This window comes from Kogia breviceps, chromosome 5 (assembly GCF_026419965.1).
Source record: "Kogia breviceps isolate mKogBre1 chromosome 5, mKogBre1 haplotype 1, whole genome shotgun sequence".
Classification (NCBI taxonomy): Eukaryota; Metazoa; Chordata; class Mammalia; order Artiodactyla; family Physeteridae; genus Kogia; species Kogia breviceps.
In genome coordinates, this window is record NC_081314.1 from 37,295,936 (window position 1) to 37,323,592 (window position 27,657).

At 44.5% G+C, this 27,657-nt stretch overlaps 1 protein-coding gene across 1 annotated transcript in view; it reads left to right on the plus strand.

Moving 5' to 3' along the window:
- Window positions 1-8,317, plus strand: part of LOC131757293 (ubiquitin-conjugating enzyme E2 E2) — a 375,295-nt gene extending 366,978 nt beyond the window's left edge. Inside the window, exon 6 of the mRNA XM_059064635.2 lies at window positions 7,930-8,317. Coding sequence (XP_058920618.1) covers window positions 7,930-8,027 — 98 coding nt within the window. The 3' untranslated portion in view covers window positions 8,028-8,317. The remainder of the gene's footprint in view (window positions 1-7,929) is intronic.
- The last annotated feature ends 19,340 nt before the right edge of the window (window positions 8,318-27,657 follow it).

The window sequence follows — 27,657 nt, forward strand, 5'->3', positions numbered from 1 at the left end:
ATACAAGAATAAATATGAAATTTTATTTTAAGAATTTAAGTAATACTATAATATTATTATTAAAAATTAGAGGGAACTCCCTGGTGGCCCAGTGGTTAGGACTCCACGCTTTCACGGCCGTGGCCCAGGTTCAATCCCTGGTTGGAGAACTGAGATCCCACAAGCTGAGCGGCCAAAAGAAATTTTTTTTTTAATTTCATGAAAAATTAGATATGTTTTTAAAGTTTGTCATGATGACGTCACAGTATAATTTCTTAGCACTGCCAGCTGCTAGGAGAGTCCTCTGCACACTTGCAAGACTTAGATGTTTTCGCCTGATGAAAAGCATGTTTTCCTTTGGCCGTCTATCCCAGTGTGGGTTACTCTTAGTGGAGATTTTGCTATCAGATCAATAAGCTTGCTTTTTTCTCTAATGGTAACAGAAAGGTAAAGACTCACTTCCTCAACCCCTAGACTTAAAAGATTTGGCTGACAGTGATCACGGTGCAGTGTCCTTGCCGTCTTCCTGCAAACCGGAGCTGTGTGCAGAATGCTTAAAGATGATGTCTTCTGGATATTTAAGAAGCCAACAGAAGATTTTTGCCCTCACATTTTTATCTCTGATATGTTTGCATTCATTTCCTGAGTCACACGATCATTGGATGCACTGCTTTCTGTGCCAGCAGCCACTGGTTGTTACAAGTGCTTTACTCTCAGTATTAGTATCTGCAGTGGACAACCATAAGGCCTGTTTTGTGCCAGAAGCCTTCTCCCTTATGATAGCTGCACTTCCATCTCACTTTGAGCATTTGTAGGAATACATGTGAAGACAGTTCCAAATCTTTTCCTTGTATGTCATATTGTTTGTCTTCAACTGAAAGAGATTTTCAGTCCCAAGTTAACATTCATCATGCTTGCCAATATTTTAAAAACCAGTATTCAGATATTAGCAATAAGTCCAAAAGATGATCTATATTTATTAAATATGATGGTAACCTGATCTTTGATCTCCACAAGTTCAGCAAAGCTCAAAATAACATCAAAGGAGGCATTTGTCTGTACAGTCTTCAAAAGACTAAAGCAATTTTGGCTGAATACTGAGGCCAAAGCTGAACTTCCAGTGCATGCTTAATATTTATAAGCTATAAAATACTCCTTCATGATAGTAAGGAAAAAATAGACAAAAGGCATGAACAAACACGTCACAGGAGAAGAAATACAAATGGTGAACAAACACAAGAACATGTTAAACCTCAGTAGACATCAAGTTAGATCCAGATACAACAATGACAGGGATTTTTTTTTTTTTTTGGTTACCTTGACAAAAACAATTTTTAAATATTGGTAATGCAGTGTTAGGGAGAATGTCCAGAAATAGGATAAATTGTACATCCTTTTATTGAAGGGCCATTTTGGCAGTATTTGGCAAAAATTTAAAATATGTACTGTACTCTCTGGCCCAACACTGTCACCTAGAAGAATCTACCCTCCAGAACAACACAAACCTATGCTCAAAAATGTATACAAGATGGTAATACTACTTCTGATAGCAAAAAATCAAATCTAATATATCAATAAATGGGCATCAGTAAGGGATGGAAAAATGAATGCTGAATAACTGTGCAAAGGAATGCCCTGTAATTATTAAAAATAATAAGCTAGGTCTATTTCTAGTATCGTAGAAACACAACTACTGTATGTTGGCCCAGAGGAAATGCAAGTTGCAGAATCATGTGATTCCCATTGGGTTTAAATATAAATAAAGAAAAAAGTCTGGAGGAGTGAGCTTCCAACCATTAACAGCAGTTACCTTGAGACGGTGGGAGATTGAAGGGAAGAAGATTGTATTCTTTACATCATACATGCTTCTTTATTATTTGAATTTATTATAATGAGCATCAATTACTTTTTAATTTTATAAAAGATTTAAATAAAACTAGGCTAAAACAAACCATGGAAGAAAAGTTCCATGAAAGACACAAAAAAGAGCTATTTCTCATTGCAAGGCAGACCCACAGAAAGCCTCCAGTGACTTGGTGAGTAAGTGCTCATCATGGGGATAGTGGGACAGCTGGAGAAGCAGTGATTTATAGCCTCAAAGAATCCAAGAAATGGCAAAGTGCAAACCACAAAGTTCAATAAGAAAATAATTAAGTTAGGACCTCCCTGGTGGCACAGTGGTTAAGAATCCGCCTGACAGTGCAGGGGACACGGGTTCGAGCCCTGGTCCGGGAAGACCCCACATGCTGTGGAACAACTAAGCCCGTGAGCCACAACTACTGAGCCTGCGCTCTAGAGCCTATGAGCCGCAACTACTGAGATTGCGTGCCACAACTACTGAAGCCTGTGAGCCTAGAGCCCGTGCTCCGCAACGAGAGAAGCCACCCCAATGAGAAGCCCGCGCACCACAACAAAGAGTAGCCCCCTCTCGCCGCAACTAGAGAAAGCCCATGCACAGCAACGAAGACCCAACGCAGCCAGAAAGGCAGGGAGGGAGGGAGGAAGGGAAGAAATATTCCTGCTTATATACAAAAAAATTAAAAAATAAATAAGTTTAAAAAAAAAGAAAAGTGACAAGAAAGCTGTCACACTCTTCATCGGGTCCCCTTTACTGACTTTGCTGGTCGTGTGTAGAGAAGAAACTTCTATGATGAGCCAGCATATAATGCTACAGAGGGACACCTGCCTTATGGAGTAACTGCTCTTTCTGGCTGTTATTTTGTGTGTTCCTTACTTACTTGTCTTATGTTCTTCTATCCATTCATACATCGCAGTAAACATGGGGTTAATGAGAGAGAAACGGAGACAGAGGGACCCAGGCAGAGTCCCATGAGGGCAGGAGTTTGCTTATTTATCACTAGTTCTGCAGGACCTGGAACATAGTAGGGACTCAGTGATAGCTGACAAATGACTGAACGCGTGGGCTCCAGTCCCATGGGAAATGTAGACATACAGCAGACAGACAACTGAAAGGCAGCATTCTCAGCACAGTGATAGAGGTGCGAACAGACAAAACAGAAATGGGGCACATAAGCCTGCTACAAAGCCCATTTCGGTTGCTTCCACATCTTGGCTATTGTGAATAGTACTGCTGTGAACAGTGGGGTGCATGTATTCTTTTGAACCATGGTTTTCTCCAGCTATATGCCCAGTAGTGGGATTGCTAGATCATATGGTAGCTCTAGTTATAGTTTTTTGAGGAACCTCCATACTGTTTTCCACAGTGGCTGTATCAATTCACATTCCCAACAGCGCAAGAGGGTTCCCTTTTCTCCACACCCTCTCCAACATTTATTGTTTGTCGATTTTTTGATGATGGTCATTCTGACCAGTGTGAGGTGATACCTCATTGTAGTATTGACTTGCATTTTTCTAATAATTCCATGCTAAAGACTTTGGATTTTATCTGAAGAGAATGTCTTCAAGAGGACAATCAGATTTATATTTTTTAAGGTGCACATGAATATTCATTTTCCTGTTTTCATTTTGAAAATGATAGCAGAAGTTTTGTACGTGCCTGACAATAATCAGTTCATTTCATTCTTATAACAACTATAGAGCAGTTCATTTCATTCTTATAACAACAACTATAGCAACTTCATTTTGCAGTCGAGGAAACCGAGGCACAGAGAAGTTGAGTCCTTTGCCTGACATGACACAGTTATCGGTGGAACCGAGGTACAAAGGCAGGCAGTCTGGACCCGGAGTGCACCCCCTTTTCCATCATACTGGACTGGTTTTGTTTGTGTTTCTTTGAGAATATATGTGTTGTCTTAAGAAAAGGGAGTCAACATTTCTTTGCCATGTGATTTCTCCCATACCACCTACCAACCGAGAGAGAATGTTCTTTGGCCTTGCAAATGGAATTCACTGGGCAGCTCAGCTATCTGCCTGTCGTTCTCCGCTCCCTCTAACCACTTAGCTGCTGCTTACCCCCTTTAGTCTTGATCCCTGTCTCCCTCCTTTCCTGGACGCGCTGTGAATCCTTCTGGTTTCCAGTATAGCCCCCCGTCACGGAGAGGTGAGCCTTCAGACGGAGTTGCAGGAGTCGCCTGAGCCTTTCTCTACTGGAATCAAAGGTGCAAGTAATACGAATCTCCAAAAAAGGGGAGGGGGCAGAGCACTGAGATCACCTTTCACTCACTTGCAAATAACCATGCTTGTTGTTCAGGTGCCTGGCACTGTGTAGGGAAGCAGAGGTCAGACAGGAAAGTAGAGGAGAAGGAGGAAGAAGATGTGTCACCCGTCATCAGTGATCTTTCCGTCTTACACTTCCACCCAGGCTACTATTTCCCAGCCCGTCTTGTGCCAGCAAAAACGATGGCATGATTTTTATACACAGATGAGGCGATGTGCTTTAGAGGTCTGTTGACGGAGGGCTTTGTGTTCTCAGCTCCCAGCCCCGAGATTTTCCATTGACCACACGGTGAATCCTGTACCTCTGCCCCAGGGACCCTCTCATACATACCAGACTACTAATTAGGAGAATCAGTAATAATAACCATCTAATAACCAGTAATAATAACCATCTAATAATCAGTAATAATAACCAGCTGCTGTGAGAGGAGCCAGGTGTGAACATGCCCCTCTTTTCAGAGATTCAAATAATTACTGACCAAAAGCAGGCAGTGTAGGAGACTCGAATTTAAGTTTACTTATTCGCGGGTGAACTTTGTGGTTTTTCTTTAGTAAAGAGGAGGAAGACTGATAGATAATCATCTCAAAGACTGACAAAGACTTGGGAGAGTAGTAACAATCTAGAATCCAAAATGATGGGGAAATTTTCCTTCTATTGTAGAAAGAAATTGTTAGAGAAATAAGGTTGAGTAATTTATGTTTGGAGACTGTTATTTCATCCCTGGCGTATCTGTATCCAGGAAATGTGAAACCCAAGAACAAGATTCAATCTTACTTCAAGTCATAACTATAAATATACTACAAAAGAAGTATCTCATTCCACTAAACTCACTGCGATGGTCTTCGGATATACATTTATTGCATAGTTTCTATTCAGTTACTTGTAGTCTTAACTTTTTTCTATTCAACAAAACATTTTAGCATTTAAGAACTATTTGATTGATAACACATGATTTTTAAATTCCTTCATTTTATACCTTTATTCCTTCATTAATACTTTAAATTTAAGATTTGCATAAATTTACAAAGATGCACACACAATAATGTTCTTCACAGCATTGTTTATAAAGCAGGAAAAAAAAGGAAAGAACCCAAATGTCTCTAAACAGAAGACTGGTTATTAATTCAGATTAATATTTAAAATGATGCACAGGAAATATAGTCAGTGTTTTATAAGAACTTTGTATGGAGTATAATCTATAAAATTATCAAATTACTGTGTTGTACACCTGAAACTAATATAGTAATATAAGTCAGTTATACCTCAATTAAAAAATCAAATCAAATAAAAATGATCAAGTAGGATATAATTATTGATATAAAAAGTTATTCACCATACAGTGAGTTTTTTAAAAGGTTCCAAAAGCAGACTATGATCTTTTTTTAAAATTGTATGTTTAGAAAAGAAGTCTGGGAAGATGTAAGTCAAAATGTTAACAGTACTTCTCTCAGTGAATTTGCAGACAGTTTTCACTTACAACTTTCTGTCCTGTGTACTGTGTGAGGTGATTTTTTGAAATTGTTAATTATTGTTTTTATATTTAGCATGTATAATTTTGCAGATGGAAAAATATTTCTTTTCAAAATCGAACTTGAAAAGGTATTATAAAAGGAACTCAAAGGAATTTACTGCTAATTATTTAAGCGTACAAAAAAATGTCTGCACCACGCATGTGACTTTTATCAATAACACTATACGGTGTTTTTGAGGTTTTCCCCTCTGCCCCTGTTGAAATAGTATGGATGCTTTTCCCACCCCACTGTTTCCTTCTCCCTCTCCCTCCTTTGAGCTGAAACAGCAGACTCTTGTTCCCAGTATGCCCACTCTCAGTGAGGGTAGATTTGCACTAGAACATTAATGTCACTGGTCATTCTTCTGACATTAAACCTTGTCCTTTACCTCGACCAGTTAAGTCAGGAAGTACAGATGGCTCTTTAGCACACATCACTAATGTAGAGTGTGTTTAACCAAACAGCTGTCTTGAGCGATGTAGACTAGACTTAAGCTCTGTTGAAGGTGCCCAAGTTCCGCCCTAAGGCTTTGCATTCCAGAAATTGAAACAAGATGATTTGTTTCAAAGGTAGAGAAATGTGACTCAGACCTCTCTTTGGCCCTTTTTAGACTCTAATAAGGTCATTACTTAGTCTGAACTGAAAGACAACATTTTTTTTTTAATATCTTGCCAATCCCAGGTGTTTTGTGTCTACACCTGGTACTGCTGGTTTCAGTCATCTTGAACCCTGGCTCGGTTGGTTGAAGTGATAGAGTTTCACCATTTGGGCAAGTGAAGGACAAGAATCACAGAGTAGGCAGAGAGGCAGACATTCCGAACACACCCATTGACTATCATTGTTTGTGATGTAAGTGAATATAAGAAACTGGCCTCTCCCTAGAATAATTATAACAAACTTAGCACAAATCCAAGAAAACTTAAGTGAGGTTTGTTAAAACTTAAGCAAGTCTTGGGGACTGCCCTGGCGGTCCAGTGGTTAGGGTTTGGTGCTTCCACTTCAGGAGGCCCAGGTTTGATCCCTGGTCAGGGAACCAAGATCCCACAAGCCTCTTAGCACAGCCAGAAAACAAAAAAGAAAAAACAAACAAAAAAAATGGTGTAATATAATGTTAGAACTGTAACACAATTTTAAAAATAAAAGCAAAGTCTTGTCGGAAGGACTTTCAAAAGCTTTGTTATCATCAGCATCAGCAGATCATTAAAAGGTGGTATTCCTGTCATACCTTGATTATTGCGAAGGTGTGACCTTGAATGTCTTACTGGGTCTTAGCAGACTCTCAGAATTTTCCCGAGTTATGAGGTGGTATTAGACCACAAACCCACTTCCATATTCTTTACCTATTTTCTCTTCTTTCATACTTAACATTAGCTTTTGCTAATATTTTTCCTTTTCCCTTTTGGTTCTTTCTTATCCACATGCTCTAATACACTCAAATTCTCAACACCAAAACTACAGGAAATAAAATGCAGGGAAGAAGTGAGATTAGAGAATGGAGGGAAACGGGTGGATTCTGGGATCTCCAGAAACCTAAATTACATTTTTGTTTAGTTGCTTTGAATTGTTTTCATTAACTGTTGATCCCGTCTGGGCGGAGAGGTGTCCCAGGAGACCTGCAGTCAGGGCCCAGCTCCAGCCCTGACGACCCCCATCCTTAGGGTGCAGTTTCATCCCATGCCAGCTCCCCTGTGTTAAAGTTTTAGGACATGGTAAGTCATTGAGGGTTAGCTGTGACTAACATCTATCACTGTTCATGTAGTAGAGAGCTCTGTGGCTTTGATATTCCCAAATATAGAAGCAGAAGCAGCCTGTCGCCCTGTGTCAGTGGGTCACTAACCTGCTGCTGGACCCCTGCCTGGGCAATAACCCAGGGTCCGGGAGTTGGCCAGGCTTCCCCCTCCCCCTTCCCCCAGCAGATGGTATCCAGGACCCTGCAGGCCCCACCCACAGCCCACCTGCTTCCTCGCTGTGAAATAAACATCTACCTGAAAACCAGGGGAGGAGGAGGGGGAGAAGCATATGTATGGTGGGGACAGAGAGTCACACTTGTTCCGGAGACATGACAAGAGGCAGCAGTCAAAGCACAGGTGGGTGCTCCTCTGGCGGCGGGGGTGACAAGCGGACTCCGGGGCAGGTCACTTGCAGGTCATAGCAAAGGTGACCTTGTTCCAGAGCACAGCATCTCACCTCTCTGCCCACGCCTTGAACCAGGGCCCGCTTTCCAGACACTCCTCTCTTCCCCAACTTTGAAGAGGCCAAGCTGCTGCTGTTGACTGACTCCTGACTCTGCTTCCTTTCCAGCTGACCCGCTGGTGGGTAGCATCGCCACACAGTACATGACCAACAGGGCGGAGCACGACCGGATGGCCAGGCAGTGGACCAAGCGGTACGCCACATAGGGCCCTGGCCCGCGGCACACTCACCAAGTGCATCGGGGCCCCGCACCTCGGCTCTGCTTGTCTTATTTTTATCACCTTTTGAACCGTTTCGTGATGGAATGTCCTCCATCCCCCCGCCACCGCTCCCTTTCCTTTGCTCCCCACCCCTTCCCATTTTATTCCCTGTTTAATTTCTATTAACTTGAAAGATCTGGGTTTTTTTTTTTTTAATCCCACCTCCACGTGGATGGGAACTTTTGTTTTCAGTGCAAACAATGTCAGATCTGTAATAATATGGGCTTTCTTTCAAAGCTTCGTATTCCTGTGTGGTTTTGTTTTTTTGTTGTTCGTTTTCTTTGGATCCTTTTTCCCTTTCTGTGACCTTCGGGAAAACACGAATTCAGAATTCTATCTCGTTTCTACTTCAATGTAATGCTTAGGGTTAATTTTTTTGTACTGAAGTCTTTATCGGTGGGTGCATGCTACTGGGAACCAGATTTTTGTACAAAAGCTTCAATCAGAATCACTGTGCATTACTGAGACTCTGTTTATCACTAGCCTTCTGTCCCCACACAGAAGACTGCTGGATTGAACAAAATAATATGTATTTTGATTTACTTAAAGTGCTTGTAAATTTCTTAGGGACCTGCCACTTTTGACTGTGGATCAGTTGATGTACACTTGTATTATTAAAGCACTCAATAAATCACTGTGGCTGATAAATGCGCTTCTGGTAACCCAGCGTTTGCTTTGCATCCTGGTGACCAGCAGAGTTCTCCATGCATCGAGGCTTGTCTAATTCAATTACAGATTCAGGTGTATTTTTTTCATCTCAAGCCTCTAATATTTCCTCGCAGTTGATTTGCTTGGCTTGTGGAATTTCCCCAGCTGTCAATAGCCTGATGATTTTATGGTCGTTTCCAGTCACTCTCGTTTTTGCATACTGGCTTCACATTACTTTCTCATGGACATCTTTTCTGTTACAGCCTTCTTGGTGCAATAATTCAAATATGTGACTCCAAAAATAGGCTCCTAGTGAAAGTGAGGTCTGAGCTGATCGTTGCGTTAGACCACTTTTGGACTTATTTCTCTCTTCTTTTTCCTCTTAAGATTGTTATAGTGATTGCCCTTGAGTTTGGAGTTTGTTTTTCCACCATAATTTTAGTGGAGGAAGTAAACTCAACTCATGTCGGTCATGGTCAGCACATTCAGTGACAAGAGTATGTCTGTCTGGCTTTGACCTTCAGGCTATTTTAGGTTTGCAGCTACAGGAGGCTGAGGAAACTTGTGTGTGGTGCAGCTTGAAAACCACACTGACATGCTGATTAATATTCAGGGTTCTTTGTGTTACGAGGCCCGTTGGAAACTCCTGTTTCTACTAATTATAGTTACAAGCCCACCATACAGCTTGGTCTCATTTAAGGAACATCTTTCCTGCTAAATAGTAGGATTTACAGATGTAAGTCATTTACCTCTAAATATTTCTGACTTCAATTTTAATATCCGTATCAGAAACATTTTAAATACCTGATTCAGAAGGTGCAGTTTTTATTGGGTTTTAGTGGTTCAAAAGAAATCCTACAGAAAATACGTTTAGATGTTGAAAGTGGGACTTCTAAACCAAAGTACCTAAGGATTTTTTTAATAACGATTTTACCATTCATTTTATTTGAAAACAGGTTCCAGCTTACAGAGCACCATACATCCTCGGTTACAGCTACTCAAATCTGTAGTTGTAACTCGAGTAACAGCAGACAATATGTATGAATGGGCACAGCTGTGTTCCAATAAAACTTTATTTAACAAAGCAGTCAGTAGCCAGATTTGACCCGTGAGTTGTAGTCTGCCACTGCCCGTTACAGACCACCATAGACCTGGGGTGAAAGAGTCGGATAACTATGTGTTTAACATTTCTTTCCTTAAAATGTTATAAATTTAATTAATATAATACAAGACTGATTTTTAGAAAATTACCCAGACTATTTTACCGCCTACAGACTTTCTCACCACCAAGGTTTATATGTTTAGTTTAATACTTTAGATTAAAATATTCAACCCTAAAAGCATTGAATCGTTTTAATATGAAATTTTATTAAACTGATTTTTTTTTTTTTACTTTTGACTGATTAAACCAGACTCATGGTATTAATACTGACTTTTATAAAGAGTATTTAAATTCCGTTTGCCTTTCTTCTTTTAAAATGTCAGCACCATTGGACACACATTTTAAATGATGTTTCTAATATATTACATCTACATCCCCAATCTGGTTGTACTTTAGATCATTTTAAAATATGTGTTATTTAGGAGACAGAGATTATAACACCTCTAGTAGAAAATCCTCTCAGAAATCCATGTTTGCTATTCCATGATCAGGTTTTCTATCAATTTGATATGAAGAGTCTATACAACTTCTTTCCCCAGGTTATGAACTCCAAGGACTTAATGACAAACAAATGTACCTTCCCTTCAAACTGTGAAAGCTGGAAAAACTCCAGAGAGACCAAGAAACTCTTAGTTGAGCCTGTTAAGTCTAGATTCCAGATTAACATGGTAATTTTATTTGACATCAGAGCAGGCAATACAATTCTAATAAGTTTTCGATAACGCTTGTGAAATAAGATTTGAGAGTAGCTTAGCTCTCAGAAAGCTAAATAGTTTTGCTAATAATTATGGGGACAGCATTGACTTTGTACCCTAATATTATTTAACTTTCAAGCATACTATTGCTAGTTGTGGTATTTTGTAGCTTTGTTAAGTAAAAAGTTGGCAGATCCTTGACTGAGGCAGGACCACTGGTAACTGAGAAAGTAGTTTAAAATGGTATTTATTGATCTTAAATAATTCAGAATGTTGTGGCCTTAATTTGTCATAAAACCACAAATAAACAGAGCAGTCCTCATTTGTTCTTCTACGGGAATCCATTGAAGATAGCAAAGGGAGGAGTAGTCGATCTTTCCTTCTTATTCCAAGATTAGAGAGTAAATCTAAAAGTTTATCCTGCCATACTGGTTTGGGAATTAGGGAGAAAGGAAATATTTATTCAGAAGGTACTATACACCAGGCCGTACGTTACCTAATAAAAACCTTCGCCCAGCCCTGTAGGGTGTAGGTGGGTGTCACAGTCTGAACGTTTGTATCCCCCAAAATTCATGAGTTGAAATCCTAATCCCCAAGATGATGGTATGAGGAGGTGAGGCTTTTTGGGGGGGATTAGGTCATGAAGGTGGAGCCCTCGCCATTGGGATTAGTGCTCCTATGAAAGAGACCCCAGAGAGCTCCCAAGCCCCCTTCCATCATGTGAGGACACAGTGAGAAGCTGCAGTCCGCAGCCGGGAAGAGGGCCTTCACCAAAACCCAACCATGTGGGCACCTGGCCTTGGACTTCAGCCTCCGGAACTGTGTGCAGTATATTTCTGTGGGTTATAAGCCTCCTAGTCTGTGGCCTATAGAGCAGCCTGAAAAGACAGAGGCAGTGGCCCTGGGTCCTGCACAGCTAACAAAGTACTGAAGTGAGAGTTCCACCCAAGCATGTGACAGCGGAGCCCTTGCTGTCAACTGCGAAACCACACACACCTTCTTCTAATGACCAGATCATACGATCAAGATAAACTGGCCTAATTCAGTCTTAGAGTCCAGGGGCTGTACAGTTTTAGGTGCTGGGGGTCTTGCCGTCTTCAATAAATGGGAAATAGGGTTGTAGGAAGTGTGGCCCTGGTGTTAGATGGGAAACCAGGCAGTACTTCCAATCTTAGAACTGCTGCCTTACTGCCCAGCCCTGGGGAGACGTCACTTGGAAGAGCCCTGAACTTCTCTGCATCTCAGTGCTGTGATGAAAGCACTGTTAACTATTACCAGGCATGGCAATTTTTTGAATGTCTCCATAATAATTTGTGCTTTAGAAAGAGATACATTTGTAGAGAACAGACTGGTGGTTGTCAAGGGGGAGGGGATGGGGGAGGAATGGAGAGGGAGTTTGGGGTTAGCAGATGTCAACTAGTATATGTAGAATGGATAAACACCAAGGTCCTACTGTATAGCACAGGGAATTATATTCAATATCCTGTGATAAACCATAATGGAAAAGAATATTTTTAAAAGAATATGTATATATATATATATGTATGTATAACTGAACCACTTTGCTGTACAGCAGAAATTAACACAACATTGTAAATCAACTATATGTCAATTTTTAAACTTGATTAAAAAAATTAATGAACCAACAGTGATAGTCCATACTTTTTACAGATTTAAAAAAAGAAAAACGAGATATGTTTGTAATTACTATGGAAAACAGTTGAAATTGTACAAAATAGCCCTACCCGAGGATCCTGACTTACCCATGTATTTTATTTCAAGGTGGCTTTATAACCTATTAACATGTTCCCTCTGTACAGGGCTCTCAGGTCTGTGGCATGGGCCTCAAGCCACACAGGCACGTCCTGTACCCTAAACTGAGCCTGTAATTGTCCACAGAGGAAAACTGGAGCACACCAAGTTGTCTGCTGATCATAGCACTTCCAGCTACATCAGATCTGGGAGCTCTTGGAGTTGAGGCTGGCCTCTGAGGACCTCCCATAATAGCCATGCATCTCCCACATCCAGGCTCCCCCTGGGAAGCCGGCTGGTCCCTTGGGCCTGGAACACTAGGCCCCTTTCACACTCAGATTCCACCAGGCGTGCTGGTGATGTGCATTAGCGTGACCCGCTTACCCCAGTTTGGCTGGGACTTACCCTCTCTTAAAACAGAAAGTCCCATGTCTCAGGAACGCCCTCAGTCTGGGACCCCCCCAGGACTGTTGGTCACGGGAGCTTTCATGCCAGGACTGAATTTCAGCCTAAGGCCTCACGCATTACACAGGGCTGGTTGCACTCACAGAAATGCTTTATTTGAGAAAGAGTATTTTACTCAATGGACAGAGATCCTGTTAGAAAAGATGTGCCCTCCGCAGCTTGAGGAATTCCTGTATATTCCACCCTCTCTGGCTTTCACACCCAGCCACTTGCACTCATTCCCTCTGCTTCTGGAGGCATGTGAGTGAGTGAAACCAACTGCAGCCCTTCCTTGCATCTTCAAACATGACTTCAGGTATGTATGCCTTTCTATGAAGAGTCTTACTCACTGCCAGTGAGTGGTCTGAAGCATAATATGCCTTTCTAGAGGATGTTTTTTAAGGGAAATTCCTGAATTTTAAAAATCTCTCATGTATGGGACCCACACAGGAAAATGGAAGAGATAATGTGATCACCTGTCTTTTTTTTTCTTTTTTTTTTCTTGAGTGGATTTTTTTGAAATTTTCATTGGAGTATAGTTGATTTACGATGTTCTGTTAGTTTCAGGTGTACAAGCAAAGTGAATCAGTTTATATACATATATCCACTCTTTTTTAGATTCTTTTTCCATGTAGGGCATGACAGGGTATGGAGTAGAGTTCCCTGTGCGATACAGTAGGTCCTTATTAGTTATCTGTTTTATACATAGTAGTGTGTGTATGTCAATCCCATTCTCCCAATCTGTCCCTCCCCGCCTTTCCTCCCTGGTAACCATAAATTTGTTTTCTACGGCTGTGACTCTATTCCTGTTTTGTAGATAAGTTCATTTGTATCATTTTTTTTAGATTCCACATATAAGTGATATCATATGATGTTTGTCTTTCTCTGTCTGCACCTGTCTGTCTTATTACCTGCTTATATGTCCGCATAGTCCAAGTGGCGGTAACCCCAACTGCTCCAGAATTTCCAGTGTCAGGGTTTTCAGTTTTAAGAAAAACCTTACCCAATAACCTTGGTATCTTTTGGAGCTGACGTGACCCCTGATTCCTGCTCTATCATCCCCTCCTCCCACTCACCCTTCTCAATTAGATGGGAGGTCAGAGTTCAGGATGACAGTCACATCCTGGTTGACAGGAAATTTTAGGAACTTTCTGAGAAACTCTGTCCAGCTATCCAACAGAAAAGTAACAGGTGCTTTACAACTGGTGCTCCTGGACACATTGAGAAACACCAAGTGAGATTCTCCTGCTTAATCTATAGCTCAGGGACAGTACAGAGGGGCGGAGGGGCCACGCTCGCCCGCCCCAGCCTGCCTCTGCTGAGGTTGCCTGGAAGTAAGATGATAACATTCTTCAAGGCCTGTTCAGCCTCCAGCTTGGAACTACTGGCAAACATGTAAATGAAGATGCCCCGCCATGAACTTTGACAGTGTCAGTCTGCATCCTTTAGACGGACAGCTGACTGTATGTCCCTCAGCGAACAGCTCCCGAGTACTAGTATTTAAAAATCAAAGCAGGAGTCACGTCACCAAGATGGTTGACACAGGTCGTTCCTGGCTTCCCTCCCCCTCACAAGAAGAATGTCTCACAACTCTTCAAGAACAAGACAGCACTGAGAGAATCCCAGAACACGGGGTGGGGCTGAAGCACTCCTGCAGCTCAGAGACCAAGAAGGTAAGAGAAGCGGCCACATGCTGCCCACATGCCCCTGCCAGGCCAGCACAGCTCCACGAGGAGGGGTCACCCCCGAGCCTGGGTTCCTCAAGTGGGAAGAGAGAGCCCGGGATGGACAAACAGCCTCTGCAGCATGGTGGGTCCTTTACTGGGGTCCCTACTCTGCTCTCGGCCCACAGGGACTGCAGGGGGATCTGGGGGCTCAACCACGAGGAATCTGGCTGTGATGCAGGTGGGGGAGGGGCTTGCAAGAACCAGCTCCCGGATCTGGGGGACCGAGTTCCTACCTGCAGGGCCCGAGTCCTCATCCCAGGCGGCGACTTTGCTCACCGCAGAACCAGGTCAGGGGTGCGCTCTGACCAGGGAAGTCGGCAGGGTGCAGATCTGCCTGATTCGGATCTTCTTCGCCCATGCCCACGCAAGGGGCTGAGCTCCAGCCCCTCCAGAGGCTGTGGACAGTGCTTCCCAGCCCCATCTGACCAGAAGGGCTTGTGGCAACCCCTGGAAGCTGTGCGGCCCAGTGGCGCTCAGGCCGAGAGGCAGGCAGGCAGAACGGAGCTCCCCCAGGGCGAAGCCAGTACCGGGCCTGCTACACTCAGGCAGGGGAATCCATTCATAGCCAAGGCCAAGGGCAACTCCTGACCCCTCCTCACTAGAAAGCCTGTCGTGGAAATTGACAAGTAGCCTGGGGAGGCCCCGCCCCCTCCTGCTCAGGCAAACGAGCTGAGACATAGCCACACCCACTGTGGAAAGTGTCTTCCGGCCCCATCTAACCAGTAGGGCCCACAAAAACCCCTGAAACTCGTGAGGCCCAAGCCGAGAGAAGGGCAGACAGAGCCAGTGGTTTGCAGAGCAAAGCCAGTGGTCCTGTTCAGCCAGGGGACTTGGGGCGAGGGTGGCTGGAGTGAAGACACCAAACAAAGAGCTTTATCAGTTTTAGAGCTGCGGTTCTCACTGCACCCAGGCAGAGAATCTAATGTGTAGCCCTGTGTATCGCTGAATACAGCCTTCAGCCTGTCTGACCAGGGCGCCTAACCAGGGCACGTGGAAAAGCTGCAGAGCCCATTCACCAGCCCTGTGTAGACGAGCCCTTACACAGAGAGCACAGCCCTTGGCTTCCCCCCTCTGCGGAGCAAAATCAGTGGCCTCACCTGACCAGGGGATTCAGTGCACACTCAGGCCTGATTCAGGCCGCCAAACAACCAGCTGTGCAGGGCCTGGCCTGCTGCCCTTTCAGTGCAGGGAGGCTAATTCATTGCCCTATCTATTCTTTGGTGGGTTTTTTTGGAATATAGTTGATTCACAATGTTGTGTTAGTTTCAGGTGTGCAGCAAAGTGAATCTGTTATACATATACATATATCTACCTTTTTTAGATTCTTTTCCCATATAGGTTGTTACACAATATTGAGTAGAGTTCCCTGTGCTGGACAGTAGGTCCTTATTAGTTATTTTATATATAGTAGTGTGTATATGTCAATCCCAATCTCCCAGTTTATCCCTCCCTGCCCCTCCCCCCTACAAACAGATGTAGGTTTGTTTTCTACATCTGTGAGACTATTTCTGTTTTGTAAATAAGTTCATTTGTACCATTTTTTTAGATTCCACATAAAAGCGATATTATATGGTATTTGTCTGACTTACTTCACTTAGTATGACAATCTCTAGGTCCAAATGCGTTGCTGCAAATGGCATTATGTCATCCCATGTTATGGCTACTACTGAATATAGAGCCAGTCCTGAGCATCTAGTGAGCCTGACCAGAGAATTCAGACAACTGCAGAGCCCACCCTGCAGCCTCACTTGCTGAAGGTGAGGGTTCTCAAGCGTACAGTAGCATTTCTGTAGATTTTTTTAAATCTTGGTCTTCTGACTGGAGGTGAAATTCTTTTAGGAGTACTAGTGTGAAAGGCTTGAGATTCTAGAAAGCTGTGAAAATTGTGTGCCTTTGGGCAACAAAAGTAGATTTCTGTAGCAGAACACTTAGGGCTTCTGTTTCTCCATCAGCTCATTTTAATTTTGTGTTTGATGAATAAAAAGAGTGACCTATGGGTACAAGATTCTGTATCATTATCATCACCACAATGACGACCCCTCCTTCAGCACAGGTCATGGAACACACTGTGTAATTATATGTATGTATATGTATAATCTCATTTAATCCTTGCTGTTATCCCCCGAGATGTATATTATCCTCACCGTGCAGATGTGGAAACTGACCAGGGATTTTAATAGATCCAAACTCCTGGACTTCCCTGGTGGCGAAGTGGTTAAGAATCCGCCTGCCAATGCTGGGGACACGGGTTCAAGCCCTGGTCCGGGAAGATCCCACATGCCACAGAGCAACTAAGCCTGTGTGCCACAACTACTGAGCCTGTGCTCTAGACCCCGCGAGCCACAACTACTGAGACTGCGCGCCACAACTACTGAGCCCACGAGCTTAGAGCCCATACTCTGCAACAAGAGAAGCCACCGCAGTGAGAAGCCCGTGTACCACAACAAAGAGTAGCCCCTGCTCACCGTAACTATAGAAAGCCCGCGCACAGCAATGAAGACCCAATGCAGCCAAAAATAATGAATGAATGAATTAAATTTTTTTAAAATGGATCCAAACTCCTGTAACTACTAAGTGGCAGAGCTGGGTCTCAAACCCACATCTGTGTGTCTGTGAAAACCAGGCACAGAAGCAGCACCTCCCAGCCTGAGGAAACGGGATACGCATCGTTCTGGATTTACCAGTTAGAGAAGGAAGAAGTTATTGGGTTTATACAACCAGAATCCTTGAACCTTGTGTTCAGTGGACCTCAGCTAAAGCAAAATATTGTATGTAGCTCCACCGGATCCAAGAGCCCCTCAAAAGGAAAACGAGGAGAACAAAGCAGGAGGAAGTGAGAGGGATCCTCACAGTCAGTCTGGAGAGCACAGAACCAGCCACTCAGCCAGCCACCCAGCCAGCCACAGAACCAGCCAGCCACAGCACCAGCCACCCAGCCACAGAACTTGCCACCCACTCAGCCACAGAACCAGCTACTGCCAGCTCCGCAGCCTGTCTTTTCTTCCTTCTGGCAGCAGGTTTCTGCTTTTTTCTTTCTTTCTTTTTTTTTTTTTCAATCCACATGGGAAGATTTCTAGTCATTTTGCAGCTGAATTCAATAGAAAAATAATGTTTATTCACTTCACAACCAGTTTGGCCAGAACACATCTCTATTCCGTGAAATAACACACTGATACATTTACAATTCAGAATCGCAGGCACATTCCTTGTGTCCGGTGGTGTGTCAGGCTGGATGAAATTAAATATTACTTTCCTTTTTCTTTGCTGTGGATTCACTCGAGTTGCCCTCATTAGGTGGCACTGGTGCTCTTGGGAGAAATGCCAGCCTTCAGAGTAAAGGCCTGGCCAACCCAACCTCATAAAGCTGCAGCAGACCCAAACCAAGATGGGGAGGTGTGGGAACAGTAGGTGGACCCCTCTCACACACACACGCTCACACACACACACACACACACACACACACAAAATCTGGCTTCCTTTCTGCCACCTTCCTGAATCCGCTCACTCAAACCCGCTCACTAATCATCAAAGCCAACAGCATCTCCTAGCAGCCCATCTTCAGGCCTCCAGAGCCTTCCATGCTCTAACCCTCCTTCCAGAACTTCCCTTCCCTCTCAGCTCAGGTTTGATCCCCACCCCAAAGGCAGCCTTTCACATTCTGAATGTCTCCAAGCCCCAGTTTTCTCACCTTCTCTCTCATGTGACAATCTCATCTCGTATGCTTTCTGATGACCTCGACATCACTCACCTGGCATCTCTCACAAACATCAGCTCTCAATTTCCAGCTTCCCTCAGAAAATGGTTACCTGGATATCCCACAGCACAGCAAACTGTATTTTTTTAAGTTGAACTCATGCACTCAGTATGGCTGTGTGGCATCCATAAACCATGTCCAGCTGCAGGAGAACTACAAAGATAAAAGACAAAGTGCATCCTGCCAGGAACCAAATCGGCCTGACATCATGTACGTTTGTCCCCTAAAGGGAAACAGTCGCGTGACTGCCCTGCCACGTTCTGCTCCAGAAGGAAGCACAGGCAGATAACATGGGCTTGGAACCAGGTGAGCTGGGACCTGGGCAGGTCACGTAGCCTCCCTCCCCACGTGTGCCTGTCTACATGCTGGAAATAAAAACACCTCCCTTGTTCCTCTCCTGCATTCTTAACCCAGAAATAGGAAAGGGTTAAAACTGAATTAAAAGAGGAAGAGAAAAGTACACCTGAAACTAACACAACATTGTAAATCAACTATACTCCAATAAAAAAAAATTTTTTTTTGATGTAAAAAATTAAAGAGGAAGAGAAAAGAAAATGAGTTAAATAGATGGCAGGGTAGAAACACTGGATCAGTGGAGATTGAGGGTTTTTTCCCAAAGTTATTAATCCTGGTGAAATTTATTTCAGGTATTTCACAGGTGCTTCTGTTTAAGCGACCACCTTCCTATCTCTAACAGGACACACGGGAAACTGTAACAGCGGCTGCTTTCCAGGGAGGGGATCCGGGTATTATAAGTTAGAGCTGGGAAGAAAACTTCTTACCATCCACCTATAGCCCTGTGTGAATCTTAACCATATGCAATTACTATATTTTCAAAAAATAAAAGCCACCAATCAAACAACCCAAAATTCTCTCCAGCGAACAGTTGCAGGGGGGAAGGGGGCCGGGGAAGTTAGGCTAACCATCTTCACCCAAAGTACACGTTGTCTTTGGATAAATAAACCCAAATGAGCTCACAAAGATGCATGGAAACACCTGGCACATCCTCATCACCCATAAGACGGAGCCCAGATGCCGTGCAAACCTCATTTTTTTGTTGTTAATTTTTATTTAATATTGGAGTATAGTTGATTTACCATGTTGTGTTAGTTTCAGGTGGTTTGGGTTTTTTTGTTTGTTTGTTTGGGGTTTTTTTTTTTTGCAAACCTCATTTCTGACCAACTGTAGGATGCCAAGAAGTGGGCGCTGGCTCGGGCCCTGGAGGCTCCAGGCCACCGAGGGGTTAACTGAAATCAGGTGAGAGGACCAGTTTCCAGCCTTGGCCCTGGCACTGATTGGCCTTCACCTCTCTGCAGCTCATTTTTCTCTTCTGTAAAACATGACTTGTAAGATTGCTCGGATGCTCTGATCTGTGGTCCTCTGTGGGCACAGAGTAATTAGACTCACACTCCCCTCCTTGCCCCAGCAGATACAGCCTCTGCCCTCACCCTCCCAGTGCCGCCTGAAATGCTCACGAGGAGGGTACTTTCCTTCTTGGCTTTTGGAGTTATTTCTTTTTTTTTTTTTTTTTTTTTTTTTTGCGGTATGCGGGCCTCTCACTGTTGTGGCATCTCCCGCTGCGGGGCACAGGCTCCAGACCTGCAGGCTCAGCGGCCATGGCTCACGGGCCCAGCTGCTCCGCGGCACGTGGGATCTTCCCGGACCGGGGCACGAACCCGCGTCCCCTGCATCGGCAGGCGGACTCTCAACCACTGCGCCACCAGGGAAGCCCTGGGGTTATTTCTTGAAATGCCTGCCAGCCCCCATCCAGATTAGACGATGTGCTTTCCAAAGGGTGTTTACAGCCAGAGGGCCTAGATAGGAAAATGATTCGGGGTAAAAGTTATGTGTTTCGGTTTATTGTGTTATTTGTGTTTATATTTGTGTATTTTATGTATTCTGTTTACCATTATCATCCTCATGCCATGTAATACTGGCTTTCCATTTATGGTATAGGGTATTATGGTCTTGGTAAAAAAAAAAAAAAAATGAGAGCTAATAGCAAATAAATAGTAGTGTATGTGGCATATTATTCAGGAGAGCCATCACAGACGTGGTTTAAAAAATGACTGGGGGGCTTCCCTGGTGGCGCAGTGGTTGAGAGTCCGTGTGCCAATGCAGGGGACATGGGTTTGTGCCCTGGTCTGGGAGGATCCCACATGCCGCGGAGCGGCTGGGCCCGTGAGCCATGGCCGCTGAGCCTGTGCGTCCGGAGCCTGCGCTCCGCAACGGGAGAGGCCACAACAGTGAGAGGCCTGCGTACCGCAAAAAAAAAAAAAACTGGAATTTGAGGAACACTATGGGCTGAATCGTGTCCTCCCAAAATTCATGTGTTAAAGTCCTAACTCCGATGGGACCTCATTTGGAAGTAGGGTTCTTGCAGATGGGATTTCATAAAATAAGGTCATGCTGGAGCAAGGTGGGCCCCTACTCACTCCAGTGTGACTGGTATCCCCATAAAAAGGGGAAATGTGGGCACAGACCCACACAGGGAGAGCCCCGTGTGAAGACTGGAGCAAGGGACCTAGGAGCGGCTGGGAGCTAGGCCTGGGGCACATCCTTTCTCACCGCCTTCCGAGGGACCCCGGCCCCGCCAACACCTCCCCTCCAGAATGTGTGAGGCAGTGCACTTCCATTTAAGCCACTGTCTGTGGGGCTCTGTTAGGGCAGCCCCGGGAAAAGAGCCCAGGGGATAGAGCAGGAGGGTGTGAGGTCAGGATAACTCAGGGAAGCAGGGCCGTGTCTACAGGTGCGGGGTGTCCCCAGGCAGGGCATCTGTGTCCAGGACCAGAGGAAGCAGCTGGCTCACAGGCCAAACAAGCAATGCTCGCTCCCTGGGTTCGTTTGCTCTCTGGCCTGGGCACCTCCAGGGGGACTCCTCGCCACTGAAGAAGCTTTCTCGGGCTCTCCTTCCTGGTAGCTGGTGTGGGACACCTGAACTGTGGTGCTTTGGAATCTTCTCTTGTATGTCTTTTTTTTTTTTTTTTTTAGATTCCACATATAAGCATTATAATATAATATTTGTCTTTCTCCGTCTGGCTCACTTCCCTTAGTATGATCATCTCTTACAAATGAGCTTACATACAAAACAGTAATAGACCCACAGACATAGAAAACAAGTTTATGGTTACCAAAGGGGAAGGGGGGAGGGATAAGTTAGGGTTTGGGATTAACAGATACACACAACTGTATATAAAATAGATAACCAACAAGGATCTACTGCATAGCACAGGGAACTCTACTCAACATTTTGTAATAACCTACAAAGGAAAAGAATTTGAAAAAGAATAGATATATATATACATATATATGTATAACTGAATCACTTTGCTGTACTCCTGAAACTAACACAACATTGTAAATCAACTACAATTTAAATTTTTTTTTTTAAATAATAGAATGTAGGGCTTCCCTGGTGGCGCAGTGGTTGAGAGTCCGCCTGCCGATGCAGGGGACGCGAGTTCGTGCCCCGGTCCGGGAAGGTCCCACATGCCACGGAGCAGCTGGGCCCGTGAGCCATGGCTGCTGAGCCTGCGCGTCCGGAGCCTGTGCTCCGCAATGGGAGAGGCCACAACAGTGAGAGGCCCGCGTACCGAAAAAAAAAAAAAAAAAAAAAAAAGAATGTACATCAGATCTTTATACTTTTGCAAAAATTATTAGTTTTAAAGAAAATATTTTATACATGATAATTGTCAAAAACATGATAAAATAGTATGACTATTATTACTGCACACATATTCTTGAAAATTATGAATGCATAATTTCAAGGACCTTGGTAAAGTATCTGGACTGCACAAATGTAGCTTGATTGTAGATCAGCAAATGAAGGGAATAAGCCTCTAAAAATAAAGATGGCACTGTTGAAAGGAAGGAAGGACAGAAGGGAGGGAGGGAGGGAGGGAGGGGGAGGAAGGAAGAAAAGAAAGAATCTTCTTTTGCCTCCCTGCTAACTCTACCAGGACCTCACATCAAGAACTATTAACTATTTGGGACATTCCCTGGCGGTACAGTGGGTTAGGATTCCTGCAATTTCACCACCAGGGCCCAGGTTCAATCCCTGATCAGGGAACTAAGATCCTGCAAGCTGTGCAGAAAAAAAAAAAAAAAAAAAAAAAAGCCCACCAACTTTCTTTGCTGGACACCTGAAACTAACACAACACTGTGAATCAGCTATACTCCAATAAAAAAAAATTTTTTTTTAACGTTTTAGCAGGCAAACCGCAATCATCAGGGGACGTGAGGTTCGGTAACGTCTTTTTCCCAGAGGTCATTTTAGATGCCATGAACGCCAGTGGTCCCTTCCCCACTCTGAGATTCCATCGACCTCCAGGGCAGGGCCTGGAGGCTTCCCTGTGCCAGGTGATGGAGAGAAGGTAGAAGGCAGAAGCTGGGCCGGGGCCCACACTGGCTGGGAATGTACAGTCATATCTCTCTCTCTCTCTCTCTCTCTCTCTCTCTCTCTGCCTCAGTTTCCACATCTGTCATGAGCAGATGAGGTGCCTTTAGGCCTCACGCTGTTGCCGTGAGGATCCATGGAGATTGTCTACATGGAAGGGCTTTGAAATTTGAAAAGCTGAAAGAGACCTTCACCAAATATTTGTTGAGGACTTCCTAGGTGGATGACAGGGCAATACAGGAGCACTTGAAACCCTTTCCTTCTTGGAGCATTTACTTTATACACGTGTATAGAGTGTATATAGAGAGCAACCACCAAATGACAAGGCTGAGCAAAGTTAACTTGAATTAAATAAAAAACCAGAGTGCTCAGACAAGGGAGGAGTTGCTGCTGGCTAGAGGGTCAGAGAAGGCTTCCTGGCCCTTGAGACATGGAAGGAATGGAAAAGAGTCTATTCCATGGAGAGAGACAGCTGTGAACAAAGATGCAGGGCCGGGTGAGGCCAGTTGGAGCCAGAACCCCAAGAATCCCAGGTTCACAGGAATGGGGAACCAGCAGGAGGGTTCTGTCCACAACAGACTGGGAGATGGTTGGAGTGTAAGCAACATGACCTGCAGGTGATGGAACCCACTGGAAACCAGCAGAGACGTCAGTCCAGAGATGGCAGGGCCTGAGCTCAGCGATGCTGAGATGCAGGGGACCACAGGGGCCCAGGAGAGCCTCTGGAGGATGACAGGACTGGCTGCAGGTGAAATCCCAGAACAGTGTGCATGGTGACAACATGAACTGGATAGAGGGCTGCCATGATGGTCCTTAGAATGCTCAGGGAAGCAGAGGAACGTAATACTTGTTCATCAGTGACTGAGAGCTTTGCGGGCTTCAGTCTATCCAGTGTTCACAAACCTTTATGAGCTGAGGGCTCTTTTCGCCCCTGGTTTATAGGTGAGAAAAATGAGGCTCAAAAAGGTTCATTAACTTGCCCAGCTGGGAGTTGTGGAACTGGAATTCAAACCCAGGCCTTCCAACCCCAAAGCCTATACAGTTTATTCAAAGATGTATTTAATAACAATTTAATGTAAAGTACTCTTGAATTCTTTTTTTCTTTTTCATTTACAGTATTTCAAACTTTTTAAACCTACCATAAAAATGCACAGATCGTTGATTTTGATGAATTTTGACAATTGCATCCATCTGTGTAAGCACCACCCACAACAAGATGTAAAACATTTTCTTGATCCCAGAACATTCCTTTAAGCCTTTTTCCTGTCAGTTCCTCTCCCGACCCCCCAGGGAACACATTCTGATTTCTATCTCTGCGGTTTGCCTGCTGTCAATTCCCTACGATCGGAGTGTGTCGTCTACTGTGTCTGGCTTCTCTCACTCAGCACGTTTTGCAAGATTCGTCCACGTTATTGAGAGTATTAATAATTCAAAGCACTTTTTAACTCTGATCCCCTGAGGGGCAGGTGAGTACTGTGTGGGTAAGACATTTTTAGAGTTATCAGTGGGCTGTCGTTCTTGGCTTTCTGAGAAGCTAACCTTCATTTTGGACGATAGCTCGTTGTCATTGTTGTTTTTTCCAGGGCAATAACTTTTATCCAACAGCACACTAAATAAATATGTTGAAATCAGTGATATTTTGACCTCCAGGCAGGCAAAAACACATCAGCCGTTTAACCAACATGACAGTGTCTCATCAAAGAAGACCGTATGGCACAGATTTGAATTGTTCACCACGTTTGCACGAACCCCGTTTAACTGGGCGAGGAAACCCGGCCAGGAAGATGCAGAGCAACACGTCCTATGACTCTCGGCTCTTGTCACCACTGCGTGATTCCGGCATCTCCAAGAACCCTTGTGCTCAGCCTTTATTTCTCCCTAATGATGTTTATCTGTATATTCCTTGAAGTGTACCTTGAGAGCAAAGTAATTGTGAGCCCAAAGGTTGAAACCTTAGAGAAGAAAACATGAAGCAAGAAGGATGAACTTATAAGGCATGATTCCCTCCCAGCCTTCTTCCCTGGACCCCTCTTGCTCATTTGGTGAGTTCAGAAAAGACCTTTGTTACCTTACATTCTATGTCCAAACTAGATTTATATACTTTCATGCGTTGTTTATTACTTGTATGTGCTTATTTTCATTGTACAGTTGACAGAGTTTTCTATCTGTGAAAACGATTGAAGTATCTCGGATTAGGAGAAAATACATCATGATTTTTTTTTCCCACTAAAATTGATGAGAAAAAATTCTCATGAATGACTTTTCCCTTAGTAGCAAAATTTCAGGAGTGGATTAGGTGGTTCAGCAGGGACGGGTGGGTGTAGATTTCTGAATTTCCAAACAGGGATTCTGCAGCATGATGATGACCTTGAATTGTCTAAATCCATTTACACTCCTGGGGTCTGTCTGTGGGTGGAGACTTTCATAAAAGCAATGCAGGCGGAAAAGCGGCTCCTTGGCCCGCCGGGAGGTGGGAAAGAAAGGAGGAGAGAGGAAAAAGAGATAAAATTCGCAAAAATGTCAACCGTTACGGACCAGTGATCTCGGCCTCCTTAATCAATAGAAATTTACAAGAGGCCAGACAAGAAATTCAGGCAAGGCTTTATTGGGGCCCCTGCGGCAGCAGGCGGGGAGTGAGAGCAAACAACAGGTTCTCTTGCTCACTTGCTCCCCTAGGGGTGGGGTGACGAGCTGGTGAGGGGAGGGATAGGTCTGGGGGTGGGGCCAGAGGTGTGGCTTAGGTGGTCTGCCTGCCCCTTTGGTGGTGTCAGAGTGCAGGGGGCATGTGCAGGGCCCTGCTTTTGCTCCCGGCTCTTCAGAAGTGGCAGCTGGGTTTTTGGTCTTTTTGTATCTTCTTGTTCATAATTTGCCCCAACTGTGCATGCACGCAGCTATTTTTCGTCCTTTATAGTTTCTTTGTATTTTGTTGCTGGAGGAGACATTTGTCCAGGTGCAAGCACTGCAGCAGAGGGTCCCAGGTCCCAGCCTGTCGCAAAACCGGGCATTGGCTCCATCGAAGAAAACCAGGCCAGGCCCAAAGGAGGGAGGCCCTGGCGTCTAGCTCCCTGGAAGCGTCTTCAGGTGCCACTGCCGGGGTCCGTGGCCTGGCGAGAGCCCGTCTTGCAGTACCAGAGGTGCTGCCCCAGGCTCAAGATCCTTGGTCACAGTGGCACAGACCTCAGAGGACATTCCCCCGGGACCTGGAGAGAAGGACCTCACCCTAAGGACCCCACCTGCAGGGCAAGCCCCCAACACCCTAGGTGGGCGCTCACGATGTGCCCTTTCTCAGCCCCTAATCCACAATCAATGCCCCAGGACAGCGCCCCCGCAGGTAACCACAGACTCTGAGCACACAATTGCAGGGCAGAGGGGGTGTCCGAGGAGAGTGCGAGGTGTGAGCAGCAAAGCCCAGCCCCAGGAGGCTGCAGGAAGAGTGACCCAGGTCCTAAGCAACAGAGACATCAGGGGACGGGGGTGTGTGTGTGTGTGTGTGTGTGCGTGTGCGTGTTCCCGGGTAGGGTAAATGAAAAGTGACCTAGGAAACATCCACCATTTGCAATGTGTGGACCTTACTTGGGTCTTCATTTTAAACAATCTGTTAAAAAACGAATTCTTAGTAAGGGAGATGTAATGATTTTAAGGAATTGCTCATTGGCTTTAGTGTGATAATAGTATGATGGTTATGTTTTTCTAAAAGAATCCGTAGAGATAATCCTGAAACATTTGTGGATGAAATGATATAGTATCTGGGATTTGCTTCAAAGCGATGGCTTGGCAGGGAGTCGAAAGGAGAACAGATAAAACGCCAGGGGCTGTGTGTTCACACAGTTAAACCCAGGCAATGGGAACATGAGAGTTCTGATACTGTCTGGTCTAGTTTTGAATGTGTTTGAGGTTTCCCATAATATGACGTAAGGAAAGGTGGGAAAGAGGGTGGTGGAAGGGAATGGGACCCAGAAGTGGAAGAGATTTCATGAGGACCGGGGAAGAGAAGGAAGAGCGCACACACACACACACACACACACACAGAGAGAGAAGGAAGAAAGGACAGGCTCTTAGGAAGGGGGCACACTCGGGGCCCAGGCACCAGGCAGAGGGTGCAGGATCCCGGGCTGTGAGCTCTGGTGGTGGCCGTGGGCTTGGTCCTCTGAGCCCGCGGAGCAGGGAGATGGAGCGGCCACCAGGGATGGCCCTGGCGGGAGTCCTGCTGTCCCACTTCTGCCCCTGAATCCAGAGGGCAGCTTGGTCTGCATTGTTCGCATTATTACCTGTACCTGCTGGCGCCACCAGGGCAAAACAGATGTAGCCAAATTCATAGAGCAGAGATAAAGGTTTACAAGCCCTGAGAAAATTAGGTACAACTACAAAGGATTCCTGAAGGGACTTGGGGGGCAGGGCAGGAAGGAGGGGGAGGAGCTGGGAGGAAGGGGGCTTAGTTTTACTCCCCAACTAAAAAAGTGCAGCCGAGGGAAGGTCCACTCACCTCATGCAGAGCCTGGAGGTCGTGTGGAAATCTCACATCTGGAGTGGATTTAAAATAAATGCCAGGAGGGGTTGTCCTGTTTTGGTTTCTACTATTTATGTATTTAGGATTCATTCACTACCAGTTTCTAAGAAGGAAATTAAAGACTCTACTAATGATAATCTGCATAGTTTCTTGGGAAATGTTTGGGTTTTGAAACCTCAGTCAGTGTTGCAGCCCTGGAACAACTTACTGCTAATTCTGGTTAACTTGAGAATGTGTTCACCGCAACTCAATCACTCAGGCTCCAACGGGTGCTTTCATTTTTTTTCAATTTTATTGAAGTAGAGTTGATTTACAATGTTGTCTTAATTTGTGCTGTCCAGCAAAGTGACTCAGTTATACATATATATATTCTTTTTCATATTCTTTTCCATTATAGTTTATCATAGGGTATTGAATATAGTTCCCTGTGCTATACAGTAGGACCTTGTTGTTTTTCCATTCCGTATGTAAAAGCTTCCATCTGCTAATCC